Source organism: Panthera pardus, unplaced genomic scaffold (assembly GCF_024362965.1).
Source record: "Panthera pardus isolate Hobbes unplaced genomic scaffold, ASM2436296v1 HiC_scaffold_27, whole genome shotgun sequence".
NCBI lineage: Eukaryota > Metazoa > Chordata > Mammalia > Carnivora > Felidae > Panthera > Panthera pardus.
This window is the reverse complement of record NW_026526843.1, coordinates 20,690,812-20,707,680: the sequence shown is the minus strand read 5'-3', so window position 1 is coordinate 20,707,680 and position 16,869 is coordinate 20,690,812. Positions and strand designations below refer to the sequence as shown.

At 39.2% G+C, this 16,869-nt stretch overlaps 1 protein-coding gene across 2 annotated transcripts in view; it reads right to left on the bottom strand.

Annotated features, from left to right (window-relative positions):
- Positions 1–2,217: 2,217 nt before the first annotated feature.
- Positions 2,218–16,869, bottom strand: part of ZDHHC9 (zinc finger DHHC-type palmitoyltransferase 9) — a 31,252-nt gene continuing 16,600 nt past the window's right edge. For both annotated transcript variants that reach the window (XM_053892036.1, XM_053892037.1), the window contains 6 exons: positions 11,350–11,487; positions 10,358–10,404; positions 9,499–9,603; positions 8,157–8,260; positions 7,657–7,753; positions 2,218–3,779 (listed from right to left, as the gene is read on the bottom strand). In XM_053892036.1, coding sequence (XP_053748011.1) covers positions 3,663–3,779; positions 7,657–7,753; positions 8,157–8,260; positions 9,499–9,603; positions 10,358–10,404; positions 11,350–11,487 — 608 coding nt within the window. In that variant the 3' untranslated portion in view covers positions 2,218–3,662. The remainder of the gene's footprint in view (positions 3,780–7,656; positions 7,754–8,156; positions 8,261–9,498; positions 9,604–10,357; positions 10,405–11,349; positions 11,488–16,869) is intronic.

Sequence of the window (16,869 nt, the reverse complement as noted above, 5' to 3'; positions counted from 1 at the left end):
TTCACAATGACTTCCTTTTTTGTGAGTTGGGCTTGCATTCTTTAAAACTAATGATATTCACAGTTTTAGCCTTTGGTACTATTTCTAAAGCCTATTGCCTAAGAATAGCAAGTGATTCCTAGAATGTATTCTTAAAACTGACACAAATGTGTTTGGAATTATTGAAAGCACTGTTCTTCTTTAGTAGCACCAAAGCACAAGAGCAAATTACCACTTTTTAAAAACCATTTACTGTGATCCCTTGGTGATTTTCCCTAGCCTGGCCCCAGCCTCAGGAGTATAAAATGAACAGAGCTGGAAGAAAAGGACTAACAGGACTAGGCCATGGAGGGGGGAGGGGGACTAGGTTGCTAGGTTACCGCTTGAGCCATTCAGAGCAGTCCCAGAGGAGTACCAGACACAGAGGACAGGTCCCTCTCCCTGCCCCACTCAGCTGAGGGCCCTCTCAAAGGAAGGGGGGGCACAAAAGGTGGGGGAGGGGCTGGTCACTCACACTAGGCACAACAAGTAAAGAAACAGACATCCCTGTATTTCTAAAACCATTCAAGTCTCCTTCATTGATTGGCTTCACCCCAAAAAGAAAGATTTCTTTATTAAGAAATACCAGAAAGAGAAAAACCTACCACACATACACATTTGTAGGCTCACACAAAAGTGCAGAGATTTACATATTAAATTGCATTTAAGTTAGAAAATAGATTTAAAAACAAAATACTTTTTTCCCCCAACAAGGTAAAGAGATTTGGTCAGTAGGAAAAGGGGCCGTAGGGGTAAAGGCAGGAAGGTCAGGGCAGGAAGAATGGAATTTAGCTGCTATAGAATTGGAACCCACATCTACCACTGAGGAAAAAAAGCAAGGGGGGAGATGATGTTCTCTGCTAGGGCTAAGAGGGCCCCAGAGCCAAATGGACATGGAGAAGTGTTCCCAAATAGCCAAATTCCACCAACCCCCAGAAGGTTTTGGATCTGTGCCAGCCATCCTTCTGGGGAAGTGGGGTGCATAGGAAACTTAAGGGATGGAGAGGAAGGGGAGAGGTGGAAAGAATGTCAGCCATTGAAAAGAGTGAACAATTTAAGGCCTATTCCCCTGGGAAGGACCAATTCTTCAATCTCTTCTCTGATCAGAACTCAGACTAGGGACAATCACAGCTGGTGCATGGTATGAATGGGACAGATCTTCAGGCCAAGGTCTTAAATACAGAAGATTTATAAAGGAAAAGAAAGAGGGCAGGGAATATGAAAATGCAGAAACTTAAAAAAAACTCATTTCACACTAGAGATAAGGGATTTCCGTGTTTACCATTCACCTCAGAAAGAGAAATTTTCTCTGACAGATCTCAGGGACAGCAGAAAAGTCATTGAGGTAAGTTGGGCGAAGAGAGAAATCTGTCCAAACCCAAGAGAAGACATGGGCTGAGACAGGGTAGGCTGAGAACTGACTAAAAAGACATTCATCTGAGTGTCAGGTTAACTGAAAAAATCTAGTAACTTCCAAACTCTCCAGGCTTGGCCTTATATTGAACTAACTCAAATCTAACTACAAGAATAAAACTGAGAGATCCAGAAAAAGAATGGGAAAGTAGAGGCAGAAAGGAGAGGAATCTGAGACAGTCAGAGCCAGTCTCCCCACTCTCCCTAAAGATTGCTAAACTCAAACCTTGCTACAAGAAAAATAGGAAGACATACGAAAAATCTGCAAGCAGCCAAACTTCATTAATTGTGATTAACTGGGAAGGGTGAGATAGGTATTGGTAAGGAGTCTTGACTTTAGACCATTTAAAAAGAAATATATACCATCGCTTGTAAAAGATCACTAACAAAATATTTCCAAGAGGGGGCCCTGATGAGCCTGCTTTAATAACTAAGACTCATTTGCAATTAACAGCATCCCTCTGCATAAAAACAATATTCTAATAAAGAATGTGTTCTCTTGAGTAAATACAATCCCCTCCAACCCTCCCAATCTTGCTAACACTGTATATTGCCTTGAAAGTCCTTTCTTCATAGCCCAGAATAAGGTAAACATCGGCCCAGAATGTAGTATAGATCAGTGGAGAGTTTGGGAGCTATCTCTCCAACCCAAGGACCCCGTAGAAAATGGAAGTATGGGTAGTAACAAGCAACCCCTTCAACCCCCACCCCCAACCCCCACCCCCAAAGACATTCACACCCTCATGGTGGTTCTTGAAATGGAAAGGGGAAGGAGGAGGCAGGCAGTTTGCATTAGACACAGTTTAATCACCTTCAAATAGATTAAAAGTTCTGGTTTACACTCCCCCCACCCCTCCCCGTAAGTCATCCAGACAGGACCCTGGCTTAGAAAGAGAAAAACACAGGTGCTCTAGGAAATATAGCCACATATAATACATAAATCTTCTTCCCTGAAATAGAGCAGATCCTGAGCAGAGCTGACTGGGGGCCACAGCCCACCCCCAGGGTGAAGCGGCTCTGGGACTCTGCCGGTGGAAGTGCTGGAAGAGTGGGGCTTGGAGGAAGCCCCCGTGTGGTTACCAAGCCCGAGGTGGGCCAAGGCCTTGGAGTGGGTTTACCCGGGAGGGCAGCAGTGCTGGGCTTTCCCTCCTCACTCAGCCGAGGCCTAATGGAAGTACTGGTTATTCTTTTTTTTTTTTCTTTTTTGAGGGGACATAGGGGAGAGGAGAGGAGAGGAGAGCCTCTCTGTGCCTTGGTTTCCCCATTTGTGCATTCAGGGCCTCTACAGGCCTCACACAAGGAGTCTGAGGGGGTAGTGTTTAAGTGAGCACTCAGGCTTCCTCTGAGGAAAAGGAACCACCAAAGTGCACACTTTTATTACTGCCATTCCTGCTCCTAGTGGGAGCAAGAGTCAAAAGGAAAACAAAAGGAGCTAATGAGAAAGGAGGAGAGATGAGACAAAGAGTGCGAGGGGCCATGCCATTGGCATCTCATAAATTCTTACTAAGAATGGCACAGGTATTAAAAAGGTTCCGGTAGTCTACAAGAAATGTGAATCGTTGTCTCTACTGCAACTACTTACATATATCTAACTGGAAACGGGTGGGGTTTGGGTGTTAGAAAGTGGGCAGGGGACAAAGGAGAAACTACATGAATAAATACAAGTGGAAGGTACCTGCCCCATTCCTGAAAGGATTTGCTGGCAATGTTGGCACTTTGTAGCCAGGAGAATCCTCCAACCCCACCCTCCACCCTCTTCACTTCTGAAAGCCCCAAGAATCCCTTTAGGATTCCCTGGCCAGAGTTCTCTATGACTGCCTCTGGACTCATGGCATGCAGCAGTTTGAGAGGATTTGAGCCAGTCTCAAGACCCTTTATCCCCAGAATTGGACCACTGACCCCAAGCAGGAGAGCTGGGACCTGGAGGAAAGAGAAGGGAGTCCAAGGAGACTCCATGGCTGAGGCCATGGAAAGCCAGTGCTGGGGTCCAAGAGACCCATTTGTCCAGTTACCAGAGGTGACTGACATCTTCTGCAACTGTCTTGAGTCCAGAAATTAAAAAAAAAAAGCTTGCAGCAAGAAAATGCCAGTGTGCAATTGTGTGAATAAAGACCAAAGAAAAATAGTAACAGGGACAGCTCACTTGCTCTCTGTCTCAGGTTTATATCTTCTCCCCTTAAATCTCTCACAGCCCTAATTAAACACAAACAAAAGTCTCTTCCATAGATAGGCTACTTCTCAGCTTCAGTCACCTCCTGTGGTGGCTCTGGGGGCTCTGGGGGTGGCATCTCTTCAGGAGTGCTGGTGTCCTCTGGCATCTCATTTGGGCTCAGATGTTCTGTTGGGGCCTGAGAAGAAAAACATATCAAATTCAATACAAGGCTCGCCCTCAACATCCAAATGGAGATAATCCATAGACACTGAACTCTTCCTCTCAACCCATCAACCACACTGATGCTACAGATATGCAGCCACCCACACCAAACTCAGAACCAAGACTAAACTATTGTCTTCTCAGCAAAATGCATCTGAAGTTAAGTTCTAGTCTTCACTGTCTGTAGAGGATAGATGTTTCCATTATTATTCATGATAATAATAAAAGGGACCACAAATAATTATGCAGACACCCCCCCCCCTTCATAACAGAATGCTATAACATACTTGTCTAACATAGGCCTGATTCAGTGGTTCTCAATCTTTTTTTTTTCTTCGCCCTAACATACAGCTCAATAGAACAGTGATTCTAAACCAAATAGGGTGGGGTGGCAAAATCTTCAGATGGTATATGCGGTAGGAAAATGCCCCCTGAGTGATTCTAAAATACTACCCTTCCCTACATTCAACTTAGAGCTACTAACCTAGATTGTTACGATTTAAGATCATATTCATCAGAAAAATGATATTCAAAATGATGATAACAATTTATAAACAAGAGTTTGCTGTATTTTCAAAAAAAGAAAATTCAAAATTTAGGAAAGGCAAAGTAGAGAACAATGATCTACTTTACAAAAAATCATTCACTTAAAAGTAGGATTCTATTTGAAAAGAAAGTTCAAATCTACTAAAAATCTATTACAATAAACAAGTCCAGCAAGGTTTCAAGACACAAGATCAATATACAAAAATCAACTGAATTTCTATAGAGTGCCAATGTACATTCCAAAAATGAAATTAGGAAAATAATTTCACCTACAATAACATCAAAAAGAATAAAATACTTATGAATAAATGTAACAAAAGAAGTATAAAACTTATATTCTGGAGGTGCCTGGCTGGCTCAGTCAGAGGAGCATGTGACTCCTGATCTTAGTGTCATGAGTTCGAGCCCCATGTTGGGTGTAGAAATTACTTAAATAAAACTTAAAGAAAAACCTTAGGGGTCCCTGGGTGGCTCAATTGGTTAAGTGTCCGACTCTTGATTTTTGGCTCAGGTCATGATCCCACAGTTTCATGAGTTCACAAGTGAGTGATTTGGGTTCAGGGCTGACAGTGCAGAGCCTGCTTGGGAGTCTCTCTCTGCCCCTCCCCCGCTCATAAGTTTGCACTCTCCCTCTCTTGTTCTCAAAATAAATAAATAAACTTTTTTTTAAAAAACCTTCTACTCTGAAAACTACAAAATATTGTTGAAAGAAATTAAAGAAGATCTAAACAAATGAAGACATCCCATGTTAACAGTTTGGAAGACTTTATCTTGTTAGGAAGACAATATTCCAAAAATTGATCTATAGATTCAATGCAATCCCCATCAAAATTCCAGCTGGCTTCTAGAGGTACCTGGGTGGCTCAGTCAGTTAAGCATCCATCCGACTCTTGATTTTGGCTCAGGTCATGATCTCTCAGTTTGTGAATTTGAGCCCTTCATCGGGCTCTGTTCGGAGCCTGCTTGGGATTCTGTCTCCCTCTCTCTCTGCCCCTCCCCTGTTCTCTCTATCTCTCTTTCAGAATAAATAAATAAACATTAAAACTTCTTTTTAAAGAAGGTGGCTTTTTGCAAACTGACAAGCTGATCCTAAGATGTATATGGAAATTCAAGGGACCCAGAACAGCCAAACCAATTGAATAAAGAATAAATTGAATGACTCACACTTCCTAAATTCAAAACTTACTACAACACTACAGTACCCAAGACAGTGTGATACTGACATAAGAACAGATATATTGATCGATGAAATAGGATTGAGAGTCTAGAAACAAACTCTTACATTTACAGTCAATTGATTTTTCACAAGGGTGCCAAGAGAATTCAATGGAGAAAAAGCAGTCTTTTCAACAAAGGGTGCTGAGGGGTGTCTGGGTGGCTCAGTCAGTTGATCATCCAACTCTTGATTTTGGTTCAGGTCATGATCTCAGGGTCATGGGATCAAGCCCTACATCAGGCTCTGCGCTGAGCGCGGAGCCTGCTTAAGATCCCTCCCTGCTCTGCCCCTCTGCTGCTCATTCTCTCTCTCTCTCTAAAAAAATAAATAATAAAAATTTAAAAAATGTTTTAAAAAGGGTGCAGAGATATCCACATGCAAAAGAAAGAATTTGTAAGTTAACTTAAAATGGATCAAAGATCTAAATAAGAGCTAAAACTATAAAACTTTTAGAAAAAACAGGCATAAGCCTTCATGACCCTGGATTAGACAATGGTTTCTTACATATCTACTGACACCAAAAGCCCAAGAAACAAACAAACAAAAAAAAGATAAAATGGACTACATCAAAATTTAAACTTTTTGTGCTTCAAAGGACATCATCAAGTAGGTAAAAAGACAGCCCACAGAATGGGAGAAAATATTTGGAAATCATATATCTGATAAGGGACTAACATAGAGAATAAAGAACTCTTAGAACTCAACAACAACAAAAAAAATTCAAATTGCCCAATTTAAAAATTGACAAAGAATCTGAATAGATACTTCTCCAAAGAAAATAACAAATGGCCAATAAGCTCATGAAAAGATGCTCGGCAGCATTAGGGAAATGCAAATCATAACTACAGTGAGATACCACTTCACACCTACTACGATGGCTAGAACCAGAATGCCAGATAATAATGACAAGTGTTGCCAAGAATGTGGAAAAACTGGAACCCTCATACACTACTGGTGGGGATGTAAAATGGTGCTGCCAGTTTGGAAAACAGTCCAGCAGGTACTCAAAAGGTTAAACATAGAGTTATATGACCCAGTGATTTCACTCCTGGATATATAGCCAAAATAAATACACATGTGTCTATGCAAAAACTTGTACATGAATGTTCATCATTGCATTATTCATGATAACCAAAAGGTGGAAACAACCCAAATGGCTATCAATGAATGTATAAATAAAATGTGGTATTATCCATATAATGGAATATTATTCAGCCATATAACATAATGAAGTATTGCTACATGCTATGACATGGATGAATCTTGAAAATATGTCAAATGAAAGAAGCCACACATTATATGATTCCATTTATATGGAATATACAGAAGAAGCAAATATATAGCAATGAAAGTAGATTAATAGTTGCCTAGGGATGGGGCTGGGGGAACTAGGAGGAAAGAGAGAGTGACTGCTGATGGGTGTAGACGTTTGGTGAGGAGTAAGGAAATGTTTTAAAATTGATTGCTGGGATGATTGCACAACTCTGTGAATATACTACAAACCAGTGAACTATACATTTTAAATAGAGATTTTACAGTATGTGAATTATAGCTCAATAAAGCAATTATACAAAAAGAAAGTTCAAATAATACCTTTTTGGGAACATATTTTATAATGTATATCCTAAACAAGACAGCTGGGAGGTTTTCCACAACATCTACATATTCTAGGGAGGAAGCCCCTTCTACCAAGTTAACCACTCCATTAACTCTAACCCGCTGCCCTGACCCCTATCTTTGCTCTTTCTGATAGCATTTTATGCTTCCTTCCTCAAGGCACTTTTCACAACATTGAGCAATGGCCTGTTTTCTTGTCTCTCATCTCTACTAGACAATGAGCTCCTTGAGAGCAGAGACATCTTTGCCTTGTTCACTGGCATATCCCTAGCACCCAGCACAGTGACTGGCACAGAATGTCAAAGAAACTAAATCCACCTTGAGGGCACAAAGATTTGAAGACAATGCCAGTGGAGAAGCAGAGACAGAAGCTGGAGCCACTGGACATGGAATTGCCTAATTGTATCTCAAAGGTGTAAATTTAGCCTACACCTTCTATCACTGACTCAGCCGTTAAGTCAGGAATACTTACTGGGCTCTGTGGCAAAAGGCTGCTACTGGTCTCTTGAGTACTGGGAGGTCGACTTCCACTTTCCTCCAGTGGCAAAATACCCCTTCGATCCAGCACACTGAAGGAGAGAGGACAGTTAATAAAGCACTTTGTATTCCCCCCTCCACCCACCCACCCCACTGAACCTTGCTGTGTATACTGGAAAACATAAACCTGTCCTTTAGCAATCTAGCATTATCCTAGCACATGCCTCCTGTCTTCCGTTCTTTTTTCATTCCACAAACCAGGGAACACCACATTAACCAAGGAACAAACAGATGAAATAAGAATGAAAGGTCGTCCCTTCAAAACAACTAGCTTGTGGTCTGTGGTCCATGTAGATATAGCACTGAAGGATAATCCCTGGGAAGACCTATCTGACATGAAAAGGCCACATTCAGAAGAATGCATCAGACCAGGTAATAGGATCAGGTTGAATTGCTTGTCCCAAGAGTCCCAGGATTTTCTAGTCCTCTAAGTACCTGGGGGGCAAGGGGCCACACAGCACTTCACAGCAGTTCTTCACAATGTTGCCATGGCTATAGGGATTCTGGACACGATTCTTCCCTGTCCATGAGCCTTTGATCTGCAAGATAAAAGCCAAGGCTTGTATTAAAATTTACGTTGAAGAAATGCAGCATGAAAGGATGAAAACGTTCTGGGGATGGATGGTGGCGATGGTGGCACAACAACGTGAATGTACTTGATACTATTAAATTCTACATTTAAAAATGGCTAAGATAGTACATTTTGTATTACATACATTTTGCCACAACAAGAAAAACAAATACCTGCATAGCCATAGAAAAATGTTCACAATAGAGTGAAAAATCAGAAGCTGAATAATATGTATTATTTTCCACTAAAAATACAAAATATAAGGGCGGCAGGGTGGCTCAGTTTGTTGAGCGACTGACTTTGGCTCAGGTCATGATCTCACGGTTCATGGGTTTGAGGCCCACATCGGACTCTGTGCTGACAGCTCAAAGCCTAGAGCCTGCTTCGGATTCTGTGTCTCCCTCTCTTTCTCTGCGCTTCCCCCACTTGCACTCTCTCTCTCTCTTTCAGAAATAAATTTTTTAAAAAACATTAAAAAAATTTTAAAATACAAAATATAGGGGTGCCTGGTGGCTCAGTAGGTTAAGCATCCAACTTCAGCTCAGATCATGATCTCAGTTAGTGAATTCAAGCCCCACATCAGGCTCTTCATTGTCAACACAGAGCCCACTTTGGATCCTCTGTCCCTCTCTCTCTTCCCCCACCCCAAATAAATAATTAAATAAAAAAATACAATATATATATTCATATAAACAAACACAGGAACAGGTCTGAAAGACTACAAATCATACCATTAACAATGGTGAATTTAAATAAAAACTGAAAAGAAACTAATGGTGACATCTAGGAGGTAAAGTTGTAACCTATTTGCTATTGTTTACTCATCTGTATTTTCCGATTTTCTATAATAAACATGGATTAATTGGTAATTTTTAAAAAGCAGGGATTTAGTCAGTGCAACTGTGCCTCTCCATTCCAAATCCAGAGGCACTAACTAGCCTTTGAGAATCTATGAACAGCTGAAGACAGTGTACCCACTCAACCACTGAACCTCTTCTTCCCAATTCTACATAGGTACTCAGTGCCAGCCAAAGCAGTCTGCTTTCTCCTCCACACAGTGAATTTAACAGTCTCCCACACCAGGTTGCCATTTGCCTCAACCTCCCAAGCCCTGGAGACTCAGTTCTCTGGCAGGTATAGCAGGTAATGACAGAATAGGCTTTGGAGAGGAAAATATGTGATAAGGACAAGGGAAAGTTGACTCACATCTTCATTGGTTGTCTGGTTGAGAGCCACGAGGAAAGTGTGAAATCCAGTCAGTCCCACGACGGACCAGAGTGTGAAGAAGCAAATGAGCACTTCTAGAACAGTGAGGTGATGTTAAGGAATGTTGAAGCAGCTACACCAGGGGACTCAATGCCTCAGCCCATACTCATGGCACCAATCACACCATCTTTACCTCTCAGAACATATATCACAAATGGCCAAGTATCTGTATATAACAACAGATGAATTCTAAACTCACTGGATATATGAAAGGCAAAGGACCCCTGTGTATTCACTACAAGTAGCTCTCTAACAATTCTTGTGTATTTAAGTGTTCATTTATTTATCATTAGCTCTTTGAAGAGGACATTTCATCAAAGCTAAACAATGTTGGCCATCACTGCCAATGGAAAATCCATCAAAAAATAAACTTTGTAATGAAAAATTGGTGGGAAAAACAGAATGTGACTTCTAGAAATCCCATCTGAATCTCCTTTTCAGAAATGCAACGGCTATACAAAATAAGCCTTAGCTGTAACAAAAAGGTAGGACTTCCATCAAGTGACATAAGAGGTATACTGAAGCAAAGACAGCCCACTAGAGGAGGCAGGGCTGAGACTATGATCAGAAGGACTTAGGAGGGAGGCAGTGGAGAAAGGGGTGAGAGAAGGACCTCCTTTTAAGCCCTGGCCATCTTCCATTCTGGTTGCTACCACTAAGACTACATTTTTTTTTATTTTAGACTTTGGCACTCTCTGACATCTGAAAAACGAGATGGTGGGAGAACTGCAGAGAGAAAGCCTACTTGAAACTAGTTTAAGAGGGCGTCACAGGGACATACTGCCAGGGGAGGATATGTTCCAGGAGTTTCTTTCAACGTCTCCAGGAAGCCAATTTTCAAGGATTCTGTTAAATTGGGAGGACAAGTGGAAAGAAAAATCAATAACTTTAGTAAAAAATGCACACTTACACTAGTACCCACTCATTTTCCTCCCTCCCTATCCCTTGTTACAAGCTGGCAAGAGATTAAGCCCTCACTCAGACAAGGGACTCTCACCTACAAACTGGTAGTCTCCTCACTAAAGAGTTTACATTTTCAATGCAGGACCTGGCACTGGACTAGAGAGTCTGATAGAAGCCAAGCTTCCCACTCCTCTCCCTTTTCCCTAGCCTCCAACTAGGAGCACAGATGGGGAATATTCATTCATAGCTGAAAGAAATCAGAAATATCCAAGAAAAATCCTCTCTCCTGATTAACCCGTATCTCTCCCTTATTCAAAATCTAGCTGAGAACTCATCTCTTGATCAAGAGATGCCCCCTTTAACTCCACATCCCATCTGCCTTTAGGGTTACTTGGTAGTTGTGTGTGTGTGTGCGCGTGTGTGTGTGTGTGTGTGTGTGTGTGCGCGTGCACACACATGTGGGTATGTATTTTCTATCTCCCAAAGTAGACCATGAGCAACTAAAAGGTATTTTGCTGGTATAATCCCTTCTATCACCTGGCACAGGGCAGGTCTTACAAGGCAGAAGAAGAAAGGATGCAGAGCCAACATACATCCTCAGTCTTTGAGACAGCCTCAGAAATGTCCACTAGTCTGGGTACAGGCCATAATCACAGCCTCAACCTTCAGCAGAGGGCCAATGAGAAGGCCAACACACTCAGTAAATACAGATGGATGTGAGCTGAGTTTTGGAGCTCCGCTCAAGAGCAGTGCTCATTTCTACCAGGTCCTAGGGTGCCTTTGCAATAGTAAAGTCCCACCAGGAAACCCAACTTCCCTCAGCTGTCCTTAAGTCTTCTCCCACTCCTCACCCCTATTCCAACAACACACACTGCCTTGCATACTCACTGAGAGCCACATAGACGATGTTGAAGGCGAAGACATAGATCGTGAGGAGGGAGAGAGACAGGATAAAGAGGTAGAAGTAGCGGTAGTTCCTCTTTCCAACACAATTCCCCACCCAGGGGCAGTGATGGTCGAAGCGCTCTGTGGGAGAAAGAGAGAGTCCAGTGCCAAAGCCGCCCAAACAAAGCACACACGACATCTACATAATACCTAATTTAGAGACCCCCAGTGTCACTGCTGATTTCAACTATAAAAAACACTGGTTTCTATTTTTCACTTTTTCACTATGTTTTCATAGTCATCTCATTTGATCCCCACAATCACCCTGGAAGTTGAGCAAAATAAGATATTCTTTTCCTCATTTTACAGTTGGAGAAACTAACGCACTGAGGGATCAGTGCCTCAATGCCTCACTGCTAGTTGACAAGAGACTTTGCTTTTCCAAAGAAAAGCCTTTGGTGGACTTACTAAGTTCAGGAAGAATAAGTAAGTGAAAATACCCAAGGAAAGTTTTAAAAAATGAGTAGTGTGGTTTTTCTTAACCTCTAGTTATTTTTTTTTTAAATGATAAAACTAGGTGGCTCAGTCAGTTAAGCGTCCGACTTTGGCTCAGGTCACGATCTCACAGCTCATGAGTTCAAGCCCCACGTCGGTCTATGTGCTGACAGCTCAGAGCTTGGAGCCTGCTTCGAATTCTGTGTCTCCCTCTCTCTCTGTCCTTCCCCGCTCGCATTCTTCTGTCTGTCCGTCTGTCTCTCTCTCTCAAAAGTAAATAAACATTAAAAAAATTTAAAAATGATAAAACTACAACACTTAAAATGATGTGGCATAGCTCAATGGAATGGAAAGTACCCAGAAAGTCTCTAGAATATTTAAGAATTTACTGTCTAATAAAGGCAGTTCTACAAAAACAGTGGTGAAAGGAAGTATTATTCTATAAATAACTGACACAATTGGCTACTTGGTGGAAAATAAAGTTAGATTTTTTTTCTCCTCATACAATTAATCAAAATTAATTCCAGATGAATTAGAATTACATGTAAAAACAGAGTACAACCATAAAATAACTATAAAGAATAGATGAACATTTATCCCCTGTAGAGCAGGACATTTTTAGCATAAAAGTAATGGAAGAAAACACAGATGATAAAGAAAAATATATTTGACTCCATAAACCTTAATATGCATTTTATATATGTTAAAAATACTATAAAGAATCTTTAAACAGGAAAAAAAAACAATGGGAATGTATGTAAATTTTGTACGTTAGTATATGAGAAGTCCTTACAAATCAATAACAAAATACAAATACTCCTTTAAGAAAATAGTCAAAGGGCAAAAAGAGACAGTTAACAAATACCACATAAACATATATTTAAATGTTTTCAGATTCACTAATGATTCAGTGCAATACTAATACAACAATAAGACAATTTTTGCCTATTGAAATAAGAATATAAAAATAACATCCAGTGCTGGTGAGAATAGCATGGAATGGACACTAATATACTCTTTGTGGGAGTATAAATTGAAACTTTCTGAAAAGCAATTTGGCAGTATGTGTCAACAGCCTTAATAAGGCTAACACTGCTTTGGCAAAATAAATTCATTTTTAGTAATTTCTCTTAAGGAAATAGAGATATGCACAGAAATTTAAGTTTAGCAATTTTTTACTAGTATTTTTTATTGTGGTAAAATATAAAGCATGCATTTTGCCAATTTATTCATTCTAAGTGTACAACTTAGTGGCAATTACTACATTCACGATGTTGTGCAACCATCACCACTACCTATTTCCAAATATTTTCATCACCCTCAAAAAGAAACTCTGTACGCATTAAAGAGTAATTCTCTGTTTTCCCCTTCCCCCAGTCCCTGGTAACGTCTAATCTTTCTATCTCTATGTCTATTCTACATATTTCATATTAGTGGAATCATACAATATTTGGCTTTCTCTGTCTAGCTTCTTTCACTTAGCATAATGTTTTCAAGATTCACCCACACTGTAGTATGTATCAGCACTTCCTTCCTCATTATGGCTGAATAATATTCCATTGTATGGATATACCACATTTTGTTTATCCATTCATCTATTGATGGACACTTGGGTTGTTTCCAACCTTTGGCTTCTGTAAACAATGCTGTCATGCTCACTGATGTACAAAAATGTTTGAGTCTCTATTTTCAACTCTTTTTGGTATTGATATGGACAGAATTGTGTCTCCCCAAAATTCATATGTTGAAGCCCTAACCCCCAATGTGACTGTATTTAGAAACACGGCTTCTAAGGAGGTAACTAAGGTTAAATGTCATAAGCGTAGGGCCCTAATCCTGTAAGATTGGTATCCTTATAAGAAGATGAGACACCAGGAGTGCATGAACATAGAAAAAGGTCACATGAACACAGCAAGAAGGTGGCCCACCTGCAAGCCAGACAGAGAGACCTCACCAGAAATCAATCCTGCCTGTGAAAAAATAAATTTCTGTTGTTTAAGCTACCCAGTCTGTTGTATTTTGCTATGGTAGCCTGAGCAGGCTAATTTAGGTATGTATATATATGTACACACACACACACACACACACACACACACACACACACACACAAGGGGTGGAATTGTTGGGTCATATGATAATTTTAATTCTATGTTTAACTTTTTGAGGAACTGCCAAGCTGTTTTTCACAGTGGCTATGTCATTTCATATTCCCACCAGCATTATATGAAGGTTCTAATTTCTCCACATCCTGAAATTTAATCATTTTGATTGCAGTGCAATAATAATGAATAAAATGGAATAGTAAATAATATTTAATTATAGGAAACTGCTTAAATAAACTAGAATATTGAAAATTTTTAAAATAAACTAGAATGTAGCCATATGATGGATTATGCAGTCATTAAAATAATATATTCAAAACACATTTATTAAAGATCTGGAAAAATACTCAGGATATAATGTTAAGTGACAAAGGCAGGATTAAAAACTCTATCATGTGTGATCTATATAAGATCTAAATAAGTGGTACTGGAAGGAGATACAGCAAAATGGAGAGTAAATTTGGGATTAAGTTTTATTTATACTTTCTGTACTCCCCATATTTTGTACAATGAACATGGATTATTTTAATGAAAAACACACAAAGAATAAAATACATCATTTTTAAAAAGCAATAAGCTATGCACGGGTCAAAATAAAGACTTCAAGAATGGTACACCTCCTGGGGCGCCTGGGTGGCTCAGTTGGTTAAGCAACTGACTTTGGCTCAGGTCATGATCTCACAGTTTATGAGTTTGAGCCCCGTGTCGGGCTCTGTGCTAACAGCTCAGAGCCTGTAGCCTAGTTCAGATTCTGTGTCTCTCCCTCTCTCTACCCCTCCCCCTCTCTCTATCCCTCCCCCGCTCATGCTCTGTGTCTCTCTGTCTCTCAATAATAAATAAATGTTAAAAAAAGTAAATAAATAAATAAAAATTAAAAAGAATGGTACACCTCCTGATTAAAAGGCTACAATATATCTTTTCAGAAAAGAAAAAGATGTAGAGAAGACACACACAAGTAGTAAGAATGGTACATCTCCTGACTAAAGGGCTACAATGTATCTTTTCAGAAGAGAAAAAGAAGATGTAGAGAAGACACACCCAAATGGTTAGGGTAATACCTGAATCAAGAATTACAGATATAGCCTCACTTTAAGCAAACTTGCCATAAAAATATTGGAAACTGTAGATTTATACAGATTTATTTTCACTACATTTTAAATTATACTTTTTCTGATAATATAATTAATATACTCTCATCATAGAAAACTTGAAAAAAAGAAAAAAGAAAATGAAGGAAAACAGCATCACTCAAAATTCCACAACCTATAGATAATAAACTATAAGCCTAAGCATTCTGGTGTATTTCCTTGCATATATCTTTACATATACTTATATTTTTTCAAATGTGCAACTGAGATCATACTATAAATGTAGCTTATTTCTTGTTTTATTTCATTTAGCTTTCTGATATGAGCTTTTTCCATAAGTCTATTGCATAAATGTCCCACAATTTATTTGACTGCTTATCTACTGGTGGACAATTACATTTATTGAATTTTTAATCATTATAATAATCCTGAGATAAATATTTCCATACCTAAACCTTTTACCACATCCCTGATTATTTTCTTAGGACAGGTCTCTAGAAAAGGAATCGCTAGCATCAAAGGGTATACATGTTTTAATAAGGCTTTTAAGAATCTCACTAGGTTGTCTTCCAAAAACTTTGTTCCAATTTACACTCTTACCAGGGTAGGACTAAGCATTATCAGGTTTTCCTTGCTAATATTCTAGATTTTAAAAGATCCTGTTTTAATTTTTATTTTTTTGATTTTTAGTATGGATGAATTTTTTTCTTGTTAACTAGTTAATTGCATTTCCTGTTTCATAAACTGTCCATATTTCTACTGGAATGTTACTGCTTCTTTTTTTTAAAGCAATTTGTATGAGTTCTTTATATTTAAGAATATTAATAAGGAGAGGGAATTATTTATCAAAACCCTCACATCTGACCTTCTTGAAATATCAAGTTTCCTGGCTAATTTAAAATGAGTTTTAATTTATAAAAATCCTATCTACACACAGATTTTTACCATATAAAGTAAGATATATCTTCCCAACCTTTGCCTAAAGAATTGGCTAATAAGAAGAAAGCAATGTACTCAGTCAGGCATGTTCCATGGCATATATAAAGAATGCTAGAAGTACGCTTATTACATATATATATATATATATATATATATATGAAGTATACATATAAGAAGTATATATATATATATATACATATATATATATATATATAAAGAGTTGCACATATATGTCTACTGATGGATATGTTTACTGCCTGTTTCTGATCTTTCTCAGGGTACAGCACACATGAGGCAATGCTTACAACTAAGCCACATATATGCAGATAGAAACACAGACCCATGTATTATGCACACCTGCCACCCTTGCAGCATTAGCAGGGAAAGTTAAAATGAGTTTTAGGATCAGACCTGTTCCAGTTTCATCTCACATTAATTACACGAACCTGCACAAAGGTGCTTCACCTATTTCCTCATCTGTGAAAAGGGGATAATACCTCATGGGGTTTTACAAGTCTTAAATGAGAGAAAGGGAAAGCGCTTAGCACAGTGCCTCCTATATAGTAGTATCTCAATAAATCTTAGCAACTTTCTTCTTCTTGGGAACAGTACTTATATATCCCTTCTTTCCCCGAAGTTGCCCTCCAGTGGACTAGGGTTTTCTTCCCCCTACATAAGATGGGTTCCACTTGAAACAAATCCAGTCAAGAAAAATGCAGATCTTAAAAACAGGTAAAGTTTACTTCCCCATTTACCAAAAAGTTTTTTTTTAGTAAATTTTAGACCAGAGGATATTTAAAATAAGATTTGATCTACACAAGTACAGTTGCTTTTTCACTTGTTCAGAAGCTTGCTTCCTATCTAAAGTTTCCTAACTAAATCTAGCTTATTTCCTATGT